Below are 17,164 nucleotides of genomic sequence, written 5' to 3'. Positions count from 1 at the left end.
TACCCATCTATATTAGTTCATGATTTTTGCCCATGCATCGTTGCCTTAAGAGCTGCTCTGTTTATAATATGTATAGTTCCCTCTCAGAGGAAATAGTAATGTGAAAGAAGTAATGTAATACGAGAGAACATGACAATGATTTTTATAACCCAACAGCCCTGCCTGCCTCTCCTATCCACTTGTAGTTCCTTTTCCAGACAGAAGAGAGCGCTATTGGCACAAACTTCAGCTTCCACTGAAGAGTGGAAGACAATAAATTGTTCATGTGTCAACCCTCCCTTAGTGAACACAACTTCTGATATCACACCATATCATAAATCATAGTGGGAAACATGACTGGTTAACAAATAATGTGAACAACTCAATAGACTACCAACTGATCAATGTGAACCTAATGGTGAAGCGATCTTTAAAATACAGTTACAGAATGCAGTTTCTCTCTGTTGAGGACTCCGATGGAGGAGTGGATCAGTACATCAGTTTGCCTCAGCAGCAGAGACCCAAACCCACTGAGAATAATCCCAGCAGTTTTCCTGAAGAGATTTTTCACCAAACACTCGGCGAAAGTCTTGGGTAGAAAAGTTGCCTTGCCGCAACAGCAAGGCCGGGCTTGTTTTTGCATTCAGCTGAGGTGTCGCGTTTTAGTTTCAAATGATAAACTCTGTAAATTCCAACAATTGACAAGTCGCTATTCCACAATAAAGATGCAGGATTTTCCTCGTCCTCTGCTAGCTACTTCCTGTGCAGTCTCACCTTGGGATGACTGGTTGGTTTTGTTGTTTGTATTGTGCTTTATTCAGCTAACTGCAAAACAGTATCAAATTATTTTACTCCTTCCAGTATAAAAAGTACTTCTCAATGTATCCAGTTATAGACCACAGCACACACATCTAGTCTCTAAGAAGTTTGACCATTCATACAACAATGAACACGCACACACACACACACACACACACACACACACACACACACATACACACACACACACACAGAGTCTAGAAATGACTCATTACCATGTTGGAGGGTGGAGCTAGAACCTTGTGGTCAAAGATCTAAAGCTGTGATGATGAAGGTAAAGAAAGTAACCCCCCCTCTTCCTGTCCTCTCCTCTCCTTTCTCATTGATCCATCACTCATCACTTGTTTTAAAGCCTCTCTGTCTTCATCCACCTTCTATCCTCCCTCACTCTTCCCCTCTTTCTCTTACTTATCTGTCCCATCCTATTAGAGCCCCTTCTACTTTACCCCTCCTACTATCTCTTCATCAGGCTGTTCAAAGCTCACACTCTTCCTCTCCTCCCCATCCCTATCTGTCTATTCATAGTCTTTAAACTCCTTCCCCTCCTCCTATCTGTCCATCAGCACTTTCAGCGCTCTCTCTATGTTCATGCGGTGTCCCACCCTGGTGACTCCCAGGTCGATCAGGTCATCTTTCTGCAGCGATGGAAGATGGCTGCCCTCAATGTCATTATCCAAAAAGGCTTCCCTGTGCTCCGATAGGTTCAGACTCTCCAACCAATCAGCTACATCTGCTTTGCTCCACAGCAGGAGGGGCTTGGAGACAAAGGGTTTATTTGAGGAGATGGAGGAGGGTTTCGTGTTTTGGAGGAGCGTGAGGGGAGAGGGGGAACGGGAGTGCCCGGTGCCCAGGCTCAGAGGCGGGGTGGGGAGGCCAAACATGTCGGTCAGAGTCGGGGAGGGGGAGGCGGTGGAGGAAGGGAGGGAAGAGGAGGATGAGGGGGGAGGTCCCAGGCCGGAGTCAGGAGGTGACAGGATAGGAGACGAAGGCCTTGCGTTTTGATTGGATCCCGAGTGACTGTTCAGGGCCTGCTGGCATGACAATTGGGCGGTCGTCGTGGAAGCAAATGTGACAGTGTTTCGGTGCTGTGGGACTCCAGAAGGGATGTCTGGATTCCTGGAAAGATATACACACACACACACACACACAAACACAGACACACACACACACAAGCAAAACAAAGAATTAAGGTTACTTCAGTAGTTTATTGCCATATCATCCAAGGTTGCAAGGAATTTGTCTCAGGTACAAGCCAGAACACAGTGGAGGCAGTATGGGTGTTTTAAGCTTGCATAAGTTAGTTTTCTTTTGGTTATAATCACTCCAAGAAAGTGGGGGCAGTAATACAGTTATAGTGGTGGTTCACACAATTAGGCAATAAGTATTCACCTGTGCACCTAGCACACACAAACACAAGCAATTACAACACGCACGCATTGAGCAATAGGTTAGTGTTTGCTGCGCGTAAATCCCAAGCTCGGTTGTCGTCCTCTCACCACAACGAATCACAGCATAATGCAGCCTAACACGAAATTGGCCGTAACACACTGACCATTCATGTAATCAAACCAAAACTGGAAACACATGTTGAGGAGAGTTGCTTGAGCACAGCCACAAAAGCGTTTTGAGTTCTACCCCTAGTGGGCGCTAAAAATGCCAAAAGTTTATTTATCTTACATAATAACCAAATTTCCATAGATATTAAAATCAAAAATTGAAATGAGATAAATCTTTCATACACCAGTACCTACCCCCGATTCTAAAATTGCCCCCCTCTGATTGTAGCAAAAACTGACTATGATCACACAGTGTTGTCCTCCTAAACCGTTACAGAAAAAAACATGATTTTTGATGATGGATCTTGTTTGTTTCAACCTAACATTGCAATATGTGAATGCTTAAATCAATATAATTTGACATTTTCTCCTTGTGTCATCCTCAAAAACTGTACGTAAGACCTTGCATTTTCCCTTTCACTTAGTGCATTGTGAACAACTCCAAATGCTTCTCAATCAACTATAACTAGCCACATACTCTATACAACTAACCTATATTTGTATGAAGTCAGAGACCTATGTTAACATCACACACTTAACTTCTATTTCACCATCTTACAAATGCTATGGATCTCTGCCCAAACAATCACAGACTGCTTATCAATGGAAATATGCAACACCTGCACCTAGAAGATATCTTACATGAAAAACATATTAGTCAATACTTAGTATGTCAACATTCAACTAACATCTGTGAGTTGGAGTAAAATGTATCTGCACAACTGCATAACTTGTAACTCCATATGCTCCAAACATTCACCAATAGCAACCAGGTCATTCCCATCTCTTGTCCTCATGTGAACCCCGGCGCTTTAAAGTTCTTGTAATCACATATAGAGCCCTGCATGGTCAAGCACCTGTGTACATCTGCAACCTACTCCATCCCTGCATTGCCAGCAGGTCACTTAGGTCTTCTGACCAGGGCTTACTGGTTGTCCCTCGCTCTAGACTTAAAATTAAAGGTAATCGAGCGTTTGAAATTGCGGCTCCTAAACTGTGGAACGCTCTTCCATTGGCCTTAAGATCTGCGGACTCTTGACACTTTCAAAAAGCAGCTAAAGACTCAGCTGTTTAGACTGGCCTTTGTTTAGCCTCTGTGTTTGTAATTCTGTGTGTTTTTATGTTTATTTTTTGTCTTATTGTTTTTTCGTTGCTGTTGTTTTAGTATTTTCTGGTCTTATTTTAACTATTTTACTCTTGTGAAGCACTTCATGACTTTGCTCTGTGAAAGGTGCTATATAAATAAACTGTACTTACTAAATTGTTACACTACTACCAAAACCACACTAAAAACTTACTAAAACAGTCACAGTAATGCGAATGAATACCCTCTGAAAGAACCAATAAAATTGTGTTAATACATAACTAGAAACATTAGAACAGAATGGAAAGGTAAACAGTGGCATTCCTACCTGGAGCCAAACACTGTCCTGGTAGCTGACTCCATGGTGTCTCCAGGCTTGGGCATTAGGGGGCCCTTCCCTTCCCCTCCCTCCCCCCAAAGGCGAGACCCCTGTTGCATTGGGGTCTTGGGCGCCTCCACTGGTGGAGGAGGAGGGATGGAGGAAAGGGGGCCTCCTCCACTGTAAGTCCTCAAAGTTTCCTCCATCATTCCCACTCCTCCTCCTCCCATCCCTGGCTCCTTGCTGTTTGCATACAGAACATTGTGTGGTTTAGCCTTGCTGGATTTGTTTGATTTGTTGATCAGTGCAGCCCCAGGGAAAGTTTGACCATCTGCATAGACAGTGCAGGTGTCCAATCCCTCCCCTCCCTCTGAGGACAGAGTGGAAATGGAAGAGACAGTGGAGACAGTACTGGTGGTTTCCAACTGGGGATCTCCACTAGACCTGCTGTCTACTTCCTCGATTCCTGAATCACTGATTGGCTCGTAGCTCTCCAGGAGGGCGGGCACTGGGAAGCTAGGAGGCATGCAATTGGTCAGCACGGCTGGGGCACGCTTTATTTCGTTGTTGTTGTTGGGTGGAAGGTGGGTGGGGTACAAGGATATGAGGGAAGTGTGGCGTGCTGTGGAGGTTGACACCGATGACGGGCTCTGGTTTTGTTTTAGAAGTTCTGCGATGGCGTTGGACTGGTCCTGGGCTGATAAAGACAAAGGGTTCTTGGTTTGTTTTAGGAGTTCTGCGATAGCACTGACCTGATCCTCAGGGATGTCAAAGCTGTTGGCGAACTCTAATGGAGGTGGGAGTGGCTCTGGGAATAACTCCTCCTCTGGTATGTCCACGGACGCCAGGGGAGGGGGAGGGATTATACCAAATGGCAGTTTGATTGGCTCCTCCACTGAACTAACAGAGATTATGGTTTTAATGGGTGGGGCAGCTGGGTGGAGGTTAGTTGAGGTAGAGGACGGAGGGGCAGGCTGGTTGGGGTCTCTTAACTCGCCAGGTGTGCTGTCAGTCACACCCTGCTCCTCCCTCTCCTCCCCTGATAGGCCACTGTCTGGGCGGGCCCTGTCAGAGGTGTGGACCATGAGAAGACCGGCTGATTTCTGCTGTGACGTGTCAACAATGTCAATCAGCATCTTCTTCCTCTCTTCCTGTCGTCTCTTCTCCTCTTTAGCCAGAGGGTGCTCGTACTTAGTCTCCGTCTCATATTTGGACTCGGTCATCTGCCTGAAAAGAGGATTGGGTATTGCTGTAATTTAATTGGTTAACTCAAATTCTTATTTCTTATTATATCCTAATTTCATCATATCTAGTTCCAATATTGATGTCCCTTAATGAATTGCATCTTCTTTATTTTATCTCAAAAATTAACCTTTCCTAGAAAACATATGTGCATTAATTTTAGAGCTCTTTTGGTGATAATTCTTTCTTTGATCTAGGGCACAGCTTTAGATTTTTTTGTACAGGCAAACCCATTTGAATGAACAGTAATATTTCAGAAATCAAGCAAGCCATAAACAAGTGATCCATGAGCAAGTGATTTTGGTATTGATTCCCATCTAAAGTTTCCACAATATCTCCACTGAAAATCCAGTGCAGATAAAACTTAAACAGGTGGAAGTACACTTAAAACTGGAAAGTGATGTCTTGAATCAAGAATGCTAACAATGATTTTTTGTGCTGATTCATATTTCATATTTGTTAATATATAAGTACCTAGTCAATAAAACAAGACTGTAACACAAAATGTCAAGGTATCCCTTTAACACTAGGTGTGAATTGGGTCTTTCTTGGTGATTTAAAAAGTGTACTTTATTTAGATAGTCCAGGCCTACCTGCGGAGGGCACCCCTGGGCCCACTGCGGGCTACCGTAGTTGTAGTGGTACTGGCAAAGCCAACTTCCACGCTAGGCCGGGCCAGCTTTGTGTCTATAAACAATGGCTTGTTGAGGTCTGGTTTGGGTGGCTCGCTCTTCAGAGGCAGTGGTTGATTCTGTTCCCTCATGGCCTGGTCCCTAGCTGCCAGTGCTAATGCTAATGGGGAGTTTGGATCCAAAGGTTTGCCAGTGACCGGGTGGACGTAGGGTCCCTGCCCTAAGGAAGAAGAGGGTGACGATGAAGAGGGTGGCGTGTAGCTTTTGGTAGGCAAGCTGAGAGGGCTGAGGTGGTGGTGATGGTGGTGGAGTCCTGTTCTGGTGTTGAGGACTTCTCGGACAATGGTAGTCTCAGGGTTGTTGAAGTCTGTCATGTTACCTCCTCCGCCTCCACCTCCTGTGGACCGAGGGATGTTGAGGAGGGAGCAAGGAGGGGCCATGAGTCGCCGCAAACGCTCATCGCTGCTGAACATTCCCTCATCGATGGACTTAGAATGCCGTAGCCTAGGTAACGGAGAAGGAGGCGTGTCCTCATCTGCAAGGTCAGTGGATCTGAAAGACACAGAGTTGCGATGGTCCGCCAGCCTCCTCTCCCTCATCGCACCTGACATGGCCGAAGCAAAGGTGTTGCTAGGGTTTGAACCGTCATCTGGTCTCAGCTGGCCTGCAAGAACAGAATATAATAGGCATTATTATTTCTGAATCAAATGCAAAGACTTAAAGGGATAATTTGACATTTCAAATTTTAAACTATTATTTTCATTTTTTATAATTAAGGGCCAAATTCAGACTGATTTAGATTTGCATGTTTGAGCTGTTCATGTTCATACTAGAACTATTCAAAGTGTGCACTGAGGATTTTGAGCCTTTGCTTGCCTACAGGTTTATTCAAAGCCTTGGCTTCTTTGTCCTCCATAGTGAAGTGGATAACTTGGCCACAGACGTTTCTGCTTGTCATGTCTTTCTGCTGAAGCATTGCCTTTAAATACGACGTGCTTTTCAAGTTCTGTTTAGGATGATGGTGCAGAAAGATCGCAAATGCAGGTTGGGTAAGATACTCTTCACGGAGCATTTACTGGAAAAATGAGAAAACTTATTTGTGGAGGTTTTGAGCATAAATTTCAAAGGCATAATTTTTGCATTTTTGTTATAATTTCCTTGAAGTACCTTATGGTCAGAAACCAAATTGTTTCAGCAAACAGTAAGCTTAGTTGACAATTATACAATTATACCAAAACCTGGGAACGGTGTGTAACTAGCCACTTCTGCAATCATATGCAATCATATACAATCATAGCATATGATATCGCGATTGGGTCATCATAAAAAGTAGTCTACCACCCATCTGTAAGTAATTTCAATAATTTTTACATTGGGCTATATACATCACTCTGTTTTCAGTTTGCAGTCCACACAGATATTACACTTGATTGAAAACATTTTCGTTAAATATTTTAAATATGCTCCCGGGTTACAAGTTCAAGTTCAAGTTTGTTTATTTATATAGCCCTTTATCACAAGCATGTCTCAGAGAACTATACAGAGAATGAGCCTAACTAGATCTAACTAAACAAAAATCAGTGGTGAACAAAATAATATAGGACAAGCATAGCGAAAAGCACAAGACAGATAAGAGCAGATTTTAGCAAGACAAACAATCTACATATTCTACGTAGCCTAACCTACCCGGCACCACCAGCCTTAGACCCTAATTGCACACAAGGAAAAACTCACAAGAAAGTAGGAAAACTTGGAGGAAACCTTGGGCGGGCTGAGGCAGAGAGGGACCCCTCTCTCTGGACGGCATTAGGCTACTATTACCAGGGGAGTCTGGTGATTGTCATTTTTACCTCAGGACCACAAGTATTTTATCCTTTTCAGCTGTTTGGATGGGATAAGTATTGCTTGACAACATTGGTAATGTTAGTACATTATCATTCTAATGCATGTATTACTTTATTTCTCCTATAAATTACTAAGGGGGCGTATCATTTCTGTCAGGTTCTACCCACACAATGAACACAGGAAATGACTTTATGTGAAAGAATATATTTATTACTAAACTAAAGCACACTAAATAATCAGGTAAAAATAAGTGACTGTGGTATATACAAGAGGTAGATCTATGGTTGAGTTGTGATTGAATTTTTGAATTGTGGCAACATAGGAATAGATGATCATATGCGCATACAATACTGCACATAGTGAGCAATTTCTCATGTGAATGACTATGTGATGCATGAACGATGCCCAGTGGATTCGGTGGGGTGGTCCGGTGGGAGATGAAGCACGCTGAGGCCGGGCGCCTGTGAGGAATCTTGGTTCGACAAGGCACAGAGTTGAAGCAGGCCACAATAGGCACATGGGTTACAACACTTGGCAAGGTGGACAGAGTGTGGGCCTCTCAAGGCAAACGCCGATCCTCTCTGGAGGTTCTGGACAGAGTGGTGTGTGGGTCCCCCAAGGCAAACGCCGACCCTCTCTGGAGGTTCTGGACAGAGTGGTGTGTGGATCCCTCAAGGCAAACGGCGACCCTCTCTGGAGGTTCTGGACAGAGTGGTGTGTAGGTCTCTCAAGGCAAACGCCGACCCTCTCTGGAGGTTCTGGACAGAGTGGTGTGTGGGTTGCTCAAGGCAAACGCCGACCATCTGGAGATTAGCGGAGTTGTATGGCGGTGTCTGTATTTGTGTCAGACAGGGCAAGGCAGCAAGGCACTCTTCACCAGTTTCGAGATGAAATATCCTCTATTTGGCTTGTAGTGATGATGCCGATGAGTCCATCTTTGGAGACAAACTTTGGAACAAAGTTGTTGTTAGACTCCTTTAGCACACGTGTCGCAACCACGTAATACATGAAGTCCGATTTGAGCAGGGTTGCATGTTGTTTTCTTGTGATCGAGTGGGCGTGTATGTGTGGGCTAGTACATTACATATGCATAATACATTAATTTTGGCTCCCAGGTGTACCAAACTCAGTGCAAATTCCTGAGCATTTTGGTATCAAACATGACTACTTAAGCCCCATGAAAAGATGAAGAAATTGAATAACGCAAATAACTATTGTATAAAACATAACAGATACATACAAAACAAGAGATATACATTAGAGTCAAACACAGTGTGATACCCAAAGGTCCCATGAGTCTGTATCAAAGATTTCTTGTGACTTTGGGCACATTCCGATGTGTCTCATGATCTCAGACGTTCTGGCCCCTCAGGGATTACCAGAAACAGGTATGCGTATTGGTGTTTTATGGTTGTCTGATAGGCCTCTTCATTATCACCGTTGTTAGGAGGAGGTGGAAATGGGGTAGGTTGTTGCACTTTCTTTAAGATCCCACAGTTTTCCCCCACAATGCTGGTCTGCTATCAGGAAAGAGATCACACACAGGATGCAAAGGGAATTTCCCTGTAGGATGACAGGCTGCGTCCACTATACCCCCGATTCTCGGAAGGAGGCAAATCGGGGTCAGGTCGTCCCGATTATCCTCTAGTGTGTTCCCAGCCTAGTGCAATGTGAGAGGTCAGATTTTCTCAGGGGGGCTGAAAATTGGTCAGATCCAGTGCATCACACTGACTTAAGGTGTGGCTTAAAGCAAATCAATCTTTAAATCATCAGTAATCATACCAGCTCATCTCTGGAACTGCTCTTATATTTTGTCTTTTTTTTTTAATGTAATATCTATAATGTATTTATGTATTGTATTGTATTGTTGTACTGTCATTTGTTTGTTACAACTTGCCCAGCATGGACTACGGATGAAAATTAGTTCCACAGCTAACTCCGCTAAACTTGGCTAACGTTAGCTAAAAACAACAACTTAGCCCAATCTTGATTGTACCCACATGCACTACAGACTACTGGGCAAGCCCTTTGTAATAACGTCATCACCTTCTCTTCTTTGATTGTTCAGGAATTACATCGGGGCAATCTCTGCTATGACATTAAGGAATATCTTTCCCTTTTCATTTAGGAGGTATATGGCCTAAAAGTGACTTATTTCTGTAGACTCAGTATTCAAATTCCTCCTGTTCTCTGCCATCATCTGGAGTTTATTTGCTTTTTACCATGCTACTATCAAGCATGCTACTACTACTATCACGAATGACCATAAATATCTCAAGAGATCTAGCGCACTCCACTGGGCCCATGGAGCTGATGATGTTTTAATGCATTTCACACCTCTCTCCATTTCAGTGGGCTAACATCTATTTGGTGTCCTGGCTCTTAAACTGTTGGGACATCTGGAGGAAGCCCTACCTCTCTATGTATTTCCCTATGTGTGTCTTTTCTAGGTGAATTTCTAGCTTTGTTACTTTCAGACTACCACTATTTTCCTTGGTGAAGATTGATTTGACAAATGTAAAAGGATCCTTGTAAAATGCCATCCTAGCTTGCTCTTTGTTTTACCGCTTCTTCCTAAGCCCTATTACTATCAAACAATTTGCCAAATTTGCTTGTAGTAGATTAATACCGTCTGATTTTTTTAACACCTTTCGCCATTGCTTTCTGAGCTGGCTTCTCTCTTGCACTAATTAGTCAATCTCTACTTCTCTGGACTTCTTTGGTTCTGAGGCTGCCTTCATTCTTTATAGACTACAAAACTTTCTACTCTGTAGTCATAGATAACCAGGTTCTCATTTGAACATTTGCATTTGAGATTTCGCTGGCAGGCTGTAGGCTACTGCTGAGAAGAGACAGAGAGGTAGAGTGTTATTAGCTTCCCAAAATATTCAGGAGTTTGGGGGGTGTTTTTACATTTATCTCAAGTGAATAATATTTCAAAATTGAGTATTAGAGCCTAATTCCCTAGTTTTTGCTGGCCTTCCACCATCTTGAACCAAGCAAGCTAAGCAAGGATTGAGTCCTGTGTTAATATACTGGTGATGCTAGTGTTACATTCCTTCTGATTAGTGTAGTCAAGTTGCCAAGTACTGGCAAGTACTGGCAAAAATTGGCTTCAGGTTGCACTTCAGGAATGAAAAACAGACACTGCCTCTGTTGAAACAATGATTTCTAAGTGGAAATGTTAAGCTGAAACAAGGATTTAAAGTTGAAACTATTTTCTCCCACTCTATTACCCTGTTTACACTTGGTTTTAAAATGCATCTTGGGCGATCGGATCACAAGTGGACAGCCGAGACACATCGCCGTTTACACCTGTGTTTATCATGCGTCTCCAAGGTGTCCAGCTGACCACTTGTGTTCAGATGTCGTTACTGCCTACGTCACTTCCGCTAGAAGGTCAAAGGGCCCACAGTTATTACGTTAGTCTGTCGCCAGACAAGCACCAGATTTGTTTAGCACGGGCTAGCTAAGAAAACAACAATGTTTCAAGAACTAATATACATGTACGGGCTATTCCAACTGTTGAGATTGACAGGACCGTTGGCGCGCTGTCACCAAAACAACCACCACGTCCTGCATTGATGACGTATTTTCCTGTTACGTCCTTGTCGGGGACGCATCAGGACGCATTAGCGTTTACACTACAAAAGATATGTGGTCAAATGCGTCCCAGACCACCTCAGCAAGTGGTTTGAGTGATCAGATCACAATGCGTCTTGGTGGTCATTTACACTTGTATTTAGCGCTGTCCACTTGTGATCCGATCGCCCAAGATGCATTTTAATACCAAGTCTAAACAGGGTCTATGTGGACGCCGGGAACTTCATACTCAATAGGCACCATGTATTACTTGTTTCTAATTTAAAACAATGATCCTTCTCTTATTCCTCTGAGGTTTTCTGAGTCAAAACAATTCTTAGTATAGCTGGGAAGTTGTGGATATCTTCTGAAGTTGAATGAATTATCTTTTTGAGATTAAAATAATCTTATCTTTCCAGTGTACCTGGTAGGTCATGGACTCCAGTCTCGACCTCCATACTACTGCCCTGGCTGCTCTTGCCACTGCTGGAGGTGGAAGGCTCTTTGATGATGATGGTGGGGATGGGAATCGAACACACCTTCTCTGGACTGTCCTCGATCTTCGACTGTTTCACCAACATCCCCTTCCTCCTGGCAGACAGGCAGGAGTGTGTGGTGGGGGGTGGGGATGTGTGGGGGATAAACAGAGAAGAAACAGAAAGACACAGCAAGGAGAAGTGGAGAGAGATAAAACAGCGACAGAGGCGAGGAAGTATGCAAGGAAAGAGACAAAAAGGACACAGAGAAAAAATTATAGAGAGGATAGAATAAATAAATAGAAAGGCCATAGAAGCAGTGGGAGGAGAGGGCAAGAGAGGTAAGGAGTAAATAGAGGGAGAGAGGGAAAGTGAAAGACAGGAGTGGGCAGAGGAGTGGATGGATGGATGGATAGATAGACAAGGTGGGCAAAGACACCAACAGATGGAGAGAGAGAGAGAGAGAAAGCCTGACACTATAATATCCACATCACAAACAATTTTAAACAGAAATACACTCAAACACAATGTACAAAAGTATACAAATAAAAATATGGTACAGCACAAGAAATGACAGCTACAATAAAAATGTATGTATAGAGTACAATACACTATGGGAATGTAAAATGATATGTATAAAAATGCATTTTACTAGACTAGAATGGACTAAAATTTACTCCTAGAATAGAACAGAATAGACTAGAATAGATTAGAAACAGTCTGACATGTTACCCCTTACAATATACTATGAAAATAATTTACAATACATTGTTACTCTAAAATAAGAATAGAATAAATTAGACCCCACCAGTAGATACAGTACCACAGCAGAATAGAAGGTACCTGACCACTGTATACTATGGGCTCTGTTGTCATGAAGGAGCATGGTGGGGCTTTGCGCCGGCGAAGTGGTATTTTTGTCAGGCGCACATAGGTTTTTTATGGCCTGTGCCCGTTTAGTATTATGGTGATTCACCGCGAACGTGACTGTGCCAAAGTGGAAGGAGTGGCGTAGTACAAGGTTTGTAAGTAACAATCAAGCAAAATGCAATTTTGGTGTGAAGGATTATGGGCAGAGGTGTGACCAAGTCAACTTTGCTCGAGTCCCAAATGAGTCTCAAGTCTTGAGGCACATGTCTCAAGTCAAGTCTCAAGTCTAAATGTAGAACACCAAGTTAAGTCAGAACAAATCCAGTCCAGTGTCAGTTCATATCTTAGAGAAAACGTTTCAATGCAATATCATTTTAATAGGACAAAAACTTGGTAAGAGCATCATGACTTTGATTTAATCAGTTGCAACTGATTAAATTCAGTCATTCCATACAAATTCAGAAAACATAATTTAAATGCAGTCGTCTGGTGGAACAAATCTCATCACTTTCAATCCAAGTCATTTACACAAACACAAGATCTTTTGTCAAGAGTTTAGAAACCTTTTCAAGTCATCAAAGTACAAGTCAAAGTCAAGTCCCAAGTCATCAGTACCCAAGTAAAGTCAAGTCTCAAGTCTTCTCTTCATGCATCAAGTCAAGTCTCAAGCAATTAAAACTGTGACTTGAGTCTGACTCGAGTCCAAGTCACGTGACTTGGGCCCCCACCTCTGATTATGGGGATTTGTGCTTGTGTCGCCCGACTGCTCAGACCATGTTAAAAGCACGCAGCCATGTTAACCAATTGTGTTATCTCCTCTCAAGCTAATTTAACATCATTTAACACCTACCGATAATATATTTCTCGTAATCCAACCCTGTTTCTAACTGTGCCGCAGGTGTGCGCCTCTGGCCATGAAATTACGCCCTGTGTCCTTGCGCCACGGACCTTTGACTCCACTTTACGCCCATCGTCATTGATTAACAAAAATAGAGCCCTATAAGTTAATACAGTCAAAGCCACAGATTGACAGTATTCAGCCACCACACCTTTCAGTGGCAGCCATGTTGGTTCCACTATACTGTTCCATGATGGTTACTAAGTAACCTTCAGTATGCCTTCAGAAAGTATTCAACAACCTTGACTTTTTTCCTATTTTGTGACATTGTAGACTGAATTCAAAATGGATTAAACTAAATACCCCATAATAAAGTATTCAACCCCCTGAGTCAGTACTTTGTAGAAGCTGATTACAGTGACTACAGCTTCCAGTCTTCTTGGATACATCTGTATCAGTTTGGCACATCTGGACTATGGGATTTTCTCCCATTCTTCCTTGCTGATTTGCAGATTTGCTCTAACTTGATCAAGCTGGCTGGGGATCATCTGTTAACAGCTATCTTCAAGTTATTCCACATATTTTCAATGGGATTCAAGTCTGGGCTTTGGTTGGGCCAAATACTCTGTATTCTATTTCCTTGGTTCCACCTTAAAATCCAAGGGCTTTTCTCTGCCCCAGCCCGCCTACTGGAACCCTGCACTGTTGCCATAGTGCCTACGCTCAAAGCTGAGGCAACAGCGTTATAGACAGCTAGGTAACGTAAACAACACCAGCAGCACTACGAATCAACCTCATCCAAAAAAAAAATGTACCATCACTGCCACCACCTCCAGAAAAGAAACCGTCCTCCAAAAAATATGAAGAAAAAAGAGTAAGAGTGTTTGTGGAGATCTGTAAGACTGGTGGGGACTGGCTATGTACAGATAAACTCCTGATATTCAGCCTGTTCAGTTGGCTAAGGCATGTACCTTGTAACCATGATGTCGTGGGTTTGAATCCAGCCAGAGACCTTTGCCGCATGTCTTCCCCCTATCTCTCCAAGTCTTTCCTATGTCTCTGTATTATCAACTACCTAATTAAAAGGCAAAAATGCCAAAAATTGTAATAATATGTCTATTTCAAAGCATGATTTTGTATTAATAAAAATAATGAAATATAAAATATACAAAAGAACACATGCATGCATTATGCATTAAATTCCACCCCTGTGGACTCAAAAAATATTTCAGCTTTTTTCACAGGATAATACCAGTGTTTTTTTAAGTCTGTGCCAATGGTCTAGGTTGCCCCTCTCCTTTCCATTATTTCTGGTGTTGTCTGTACACAGTCAGCATAGTTGGAGATATCAGAGCTCGCTTTTCTACCTTCAGAAGAAGCCATTTGCTGCCATTCATTCTTGTACAGTTTGAAAATCAACTTCCACTTATTTGAAAATTGCCAAAGATTGCCAAAAAAAACAATACACGGATTGACCAAAAAAAAAATGTTCCCCTCAGATTCTGTCGCTCAACACAACTCCATTGCACATTGGTTTTTATTTCAGTTTTGACAGTTTTCCGCCATTTTGAATGTTCCTATGTTTCATTATTTCTTCCAAAAAGTTGATCCAATCTCAACTTTTGCACACACCATATATGGACTTCCTAGATTATGGTGACCCTGAGTTTTTAAAATACAAACAGTTTGGCTGTGGTGCACAAATGAAGTTGATGGTGCAAACGTGCCAACAGGAACTGAGGCATAATTCCTAACTGCTTAACCCCAAATGATGGACCCCAAAGTATAATAGACCACATTTGGCCATGCTCCATAGCGCCTCGTCAGGCCAACCTTGCAATGGCAGCAATTTTTTTTAAATTTCTCCTACAACGCTGCCTCATTCTCCACCACATTTTACACAAAAGAAAAAGAAGCACGAAAGAAGTTGACAATGAAGAAGATAATTCCTTGACGCCCAAATGTTCGAGCAACCAAACTTCATACAGACCATATTTGGTTGTGCTCTATATCTTTACTGTAAAGCCAAATATTGGCAATTTTCAATTGCCAATATGTCAGGTACTATTCATGTACCATTTCACTTTCACCCAAATGTTCTATCTTTGAGATGCATAACTTTTCTAAAATGAGTAATCAAGCTTACATTCTCAATGTCAAATAATTTGCCCCACAAGCTTGGACATCAGTAATGGCTGCTTGCGGCTATATTTTGTATTGCTATTGACTGTAAATTACAAAAAATTCTAATTTAAACAAAAAAAGAAATCCTAATTGAATTCTTCTGAATTCAGGTTGTAACAACACAAAATGTCAAGAGGGTTGAGTACTTTCTGAAGGCATTGTACTTGGTGGTTCAAAGCCAGCTGGTTTTCAGAATACTGGCCATGATGATGCCTGGGAAGACATTGCTCCATATTTCCAGCCATCATTTAGTTCAAGGGAAGTGGCAGCAACATGCTGTCCATTGTGAAATTTAACCATCCTGTCTATCTATAGTTCTGACAACATTTGTTTATTCGTTAACATTTATTTTTATTCATTTTTTTTCACTAAAAATGAGATACATTTTTTTAATCTAATTTTATTTCCCAATTCATTTTATTTACCTCGCTTGAGCATTTTGATGTTACCATTTTCTTTGTTGCATTGTCAATTAGTTTTTGTTATCCAATTCATTGGGGTGTTTGCTTAAGGTTGCTTCTTCATTTTAGTGTGTATGTTTGTTTCCAACCATAACCCATAGCCTACTTTTGCAGTGTCTAAATAGACTAACTAAAACTCAACTACATTTCTAGGGGAGTTGCAGTAATATACTGTCCATAGTACAACGTGGACTAACTCTTCCTAGAGTTCTGGTCCAGAGCAGACCAAAAGAGAGTAAAGCAGTAACAGTAACTGGCAGGTTTGTTAGATAGAAACAGTCCCAGCAATAACCCAAGTTTACAATAGAAGAAACTAGAATAGAATAGAACAGACCAGACCAGTAACAGTACCTGGTGGGTTTATTTGGTGTGAACAGGCCCAGCGGTGAGCCCAGTTTTCCCAGGTCAGAGTATGGGTTTTCTGGTATCTGGGCTGCAGCCCGGCGGTTCAAAAAGCTCTGCTGGGCTGTTAGAGGGGAGGATGTACCATTGTTGCCATGGTTACTGTAGCTGTCAGGGTTGAAGGCCTCCTCAGTAGGGGAGTCACAGTAGTATAATCCTTGGTCTCCTAAAATAACAGCAAATGTATTTTTTTTAATGCATTCCACAAAGCAGCATCACAACACACTTTCCAGACACAGAAATACATATAAATGAACTAAGGTACGATGCACAAAAATTCCTCCTTAAAAAATAACACCAAATCAATTCAACATCTCTTAACATTTAAAGACACATATTAAAGTAATAACCAGCAACATTTTCATATAAATAAATGTCTGTTTTGTTACTCTATTACATGACTGACATGAAAGCTTTTACGTTTGCTGTTCTAAACACCCAGCGTCGGGTTGGTCTTTCCCAGGATTGATTGCTTAGCACTAAAGATAGAGCCAAAATAAATAAAAAAAACACCACAGTAATAGTATCTGCTTAGTACGGAAGCCCTGAAAAGTAAGGTTAATTGCTTGCATCTTATTTCCTAGTTGATTCCTTTGGAAGACTTAGTAAAGTCAAAAGCATTCTTGAATTTGCTTATAAATGCACTTGCCTTTGACAAGCTCGGCAGTACAGTTGCCAGAGTCAGGCTCTGGTCCCTTGGTGCTCTGTGAGGTGCAGTTATATCCCAACAATTGTAATTGTAACTTTATATTTTTGAGTAAATTAACTTTTAGTGAACTCATGTGTTCGAGACTAATTTATCAGGAACCATTTTATTCATGCAAGATTTTAGATATAGGAAACTACAGTATATCTGTTATATCCTCTGTTAGGAC

The 17,164-nt window shown here is 42.0% G+C and overlaps 1 protein-coding gene across 1 annotated transcript in view; it reads right to left on the bottom strand.

Annotated features, from left to right (window-relative positions):
* Nucleotides 1-1,346: 1,346 nt before the first annotated feature.
* shank2b (SH3 and multiple ankyrin repeat domains 2b) overlaps nucleotides 1,347-17,164 on the bottom strand; it is a 287,358-nt gene continuing 271,540 nt past the window's right edge. The window contains 6 exon segments of the mRNA XM_078283292.1: nucleotides 1,347-1,914; nucleotides 3,767-4,443; nucleotides 4,510-4,984; nucleotides 5,593-6,295; nucleotides 11,483-11,649; nucleotides 16,239-16,446. Coding sequence (XP_078139418.1) covers nucleotides 1,347-1,914; nucleotides 3,767-4,443; nucleotides 4,510-4,984; nucleotides 5,593-6,295; nucleotides 11,483-11,649; nucleotides 16,239-16,446 — 2,798 coding nt within the window.

Source organism: Centroberyx gerrardi, chromosome 4 (genome assembly GCF_048128805.1).
Source record: "Centroberyx gerrardi isolate f3 chromosome 4, fCenGer3.hap1.cur.20231027, whole genome shotgun sequence".
NCBI classification, from domain to species: domain Eukaryota; kingdom Metazoa; phylum Chordata; class Actinopteri; order Beryciformes; family Berycidae; genus Centroberyx; species Centroberyx gerrardi.
Note: the sequence above shows the minus strand (reverse complement) of the source record. Positions and strands in the feature narration are given on the sequence as shown.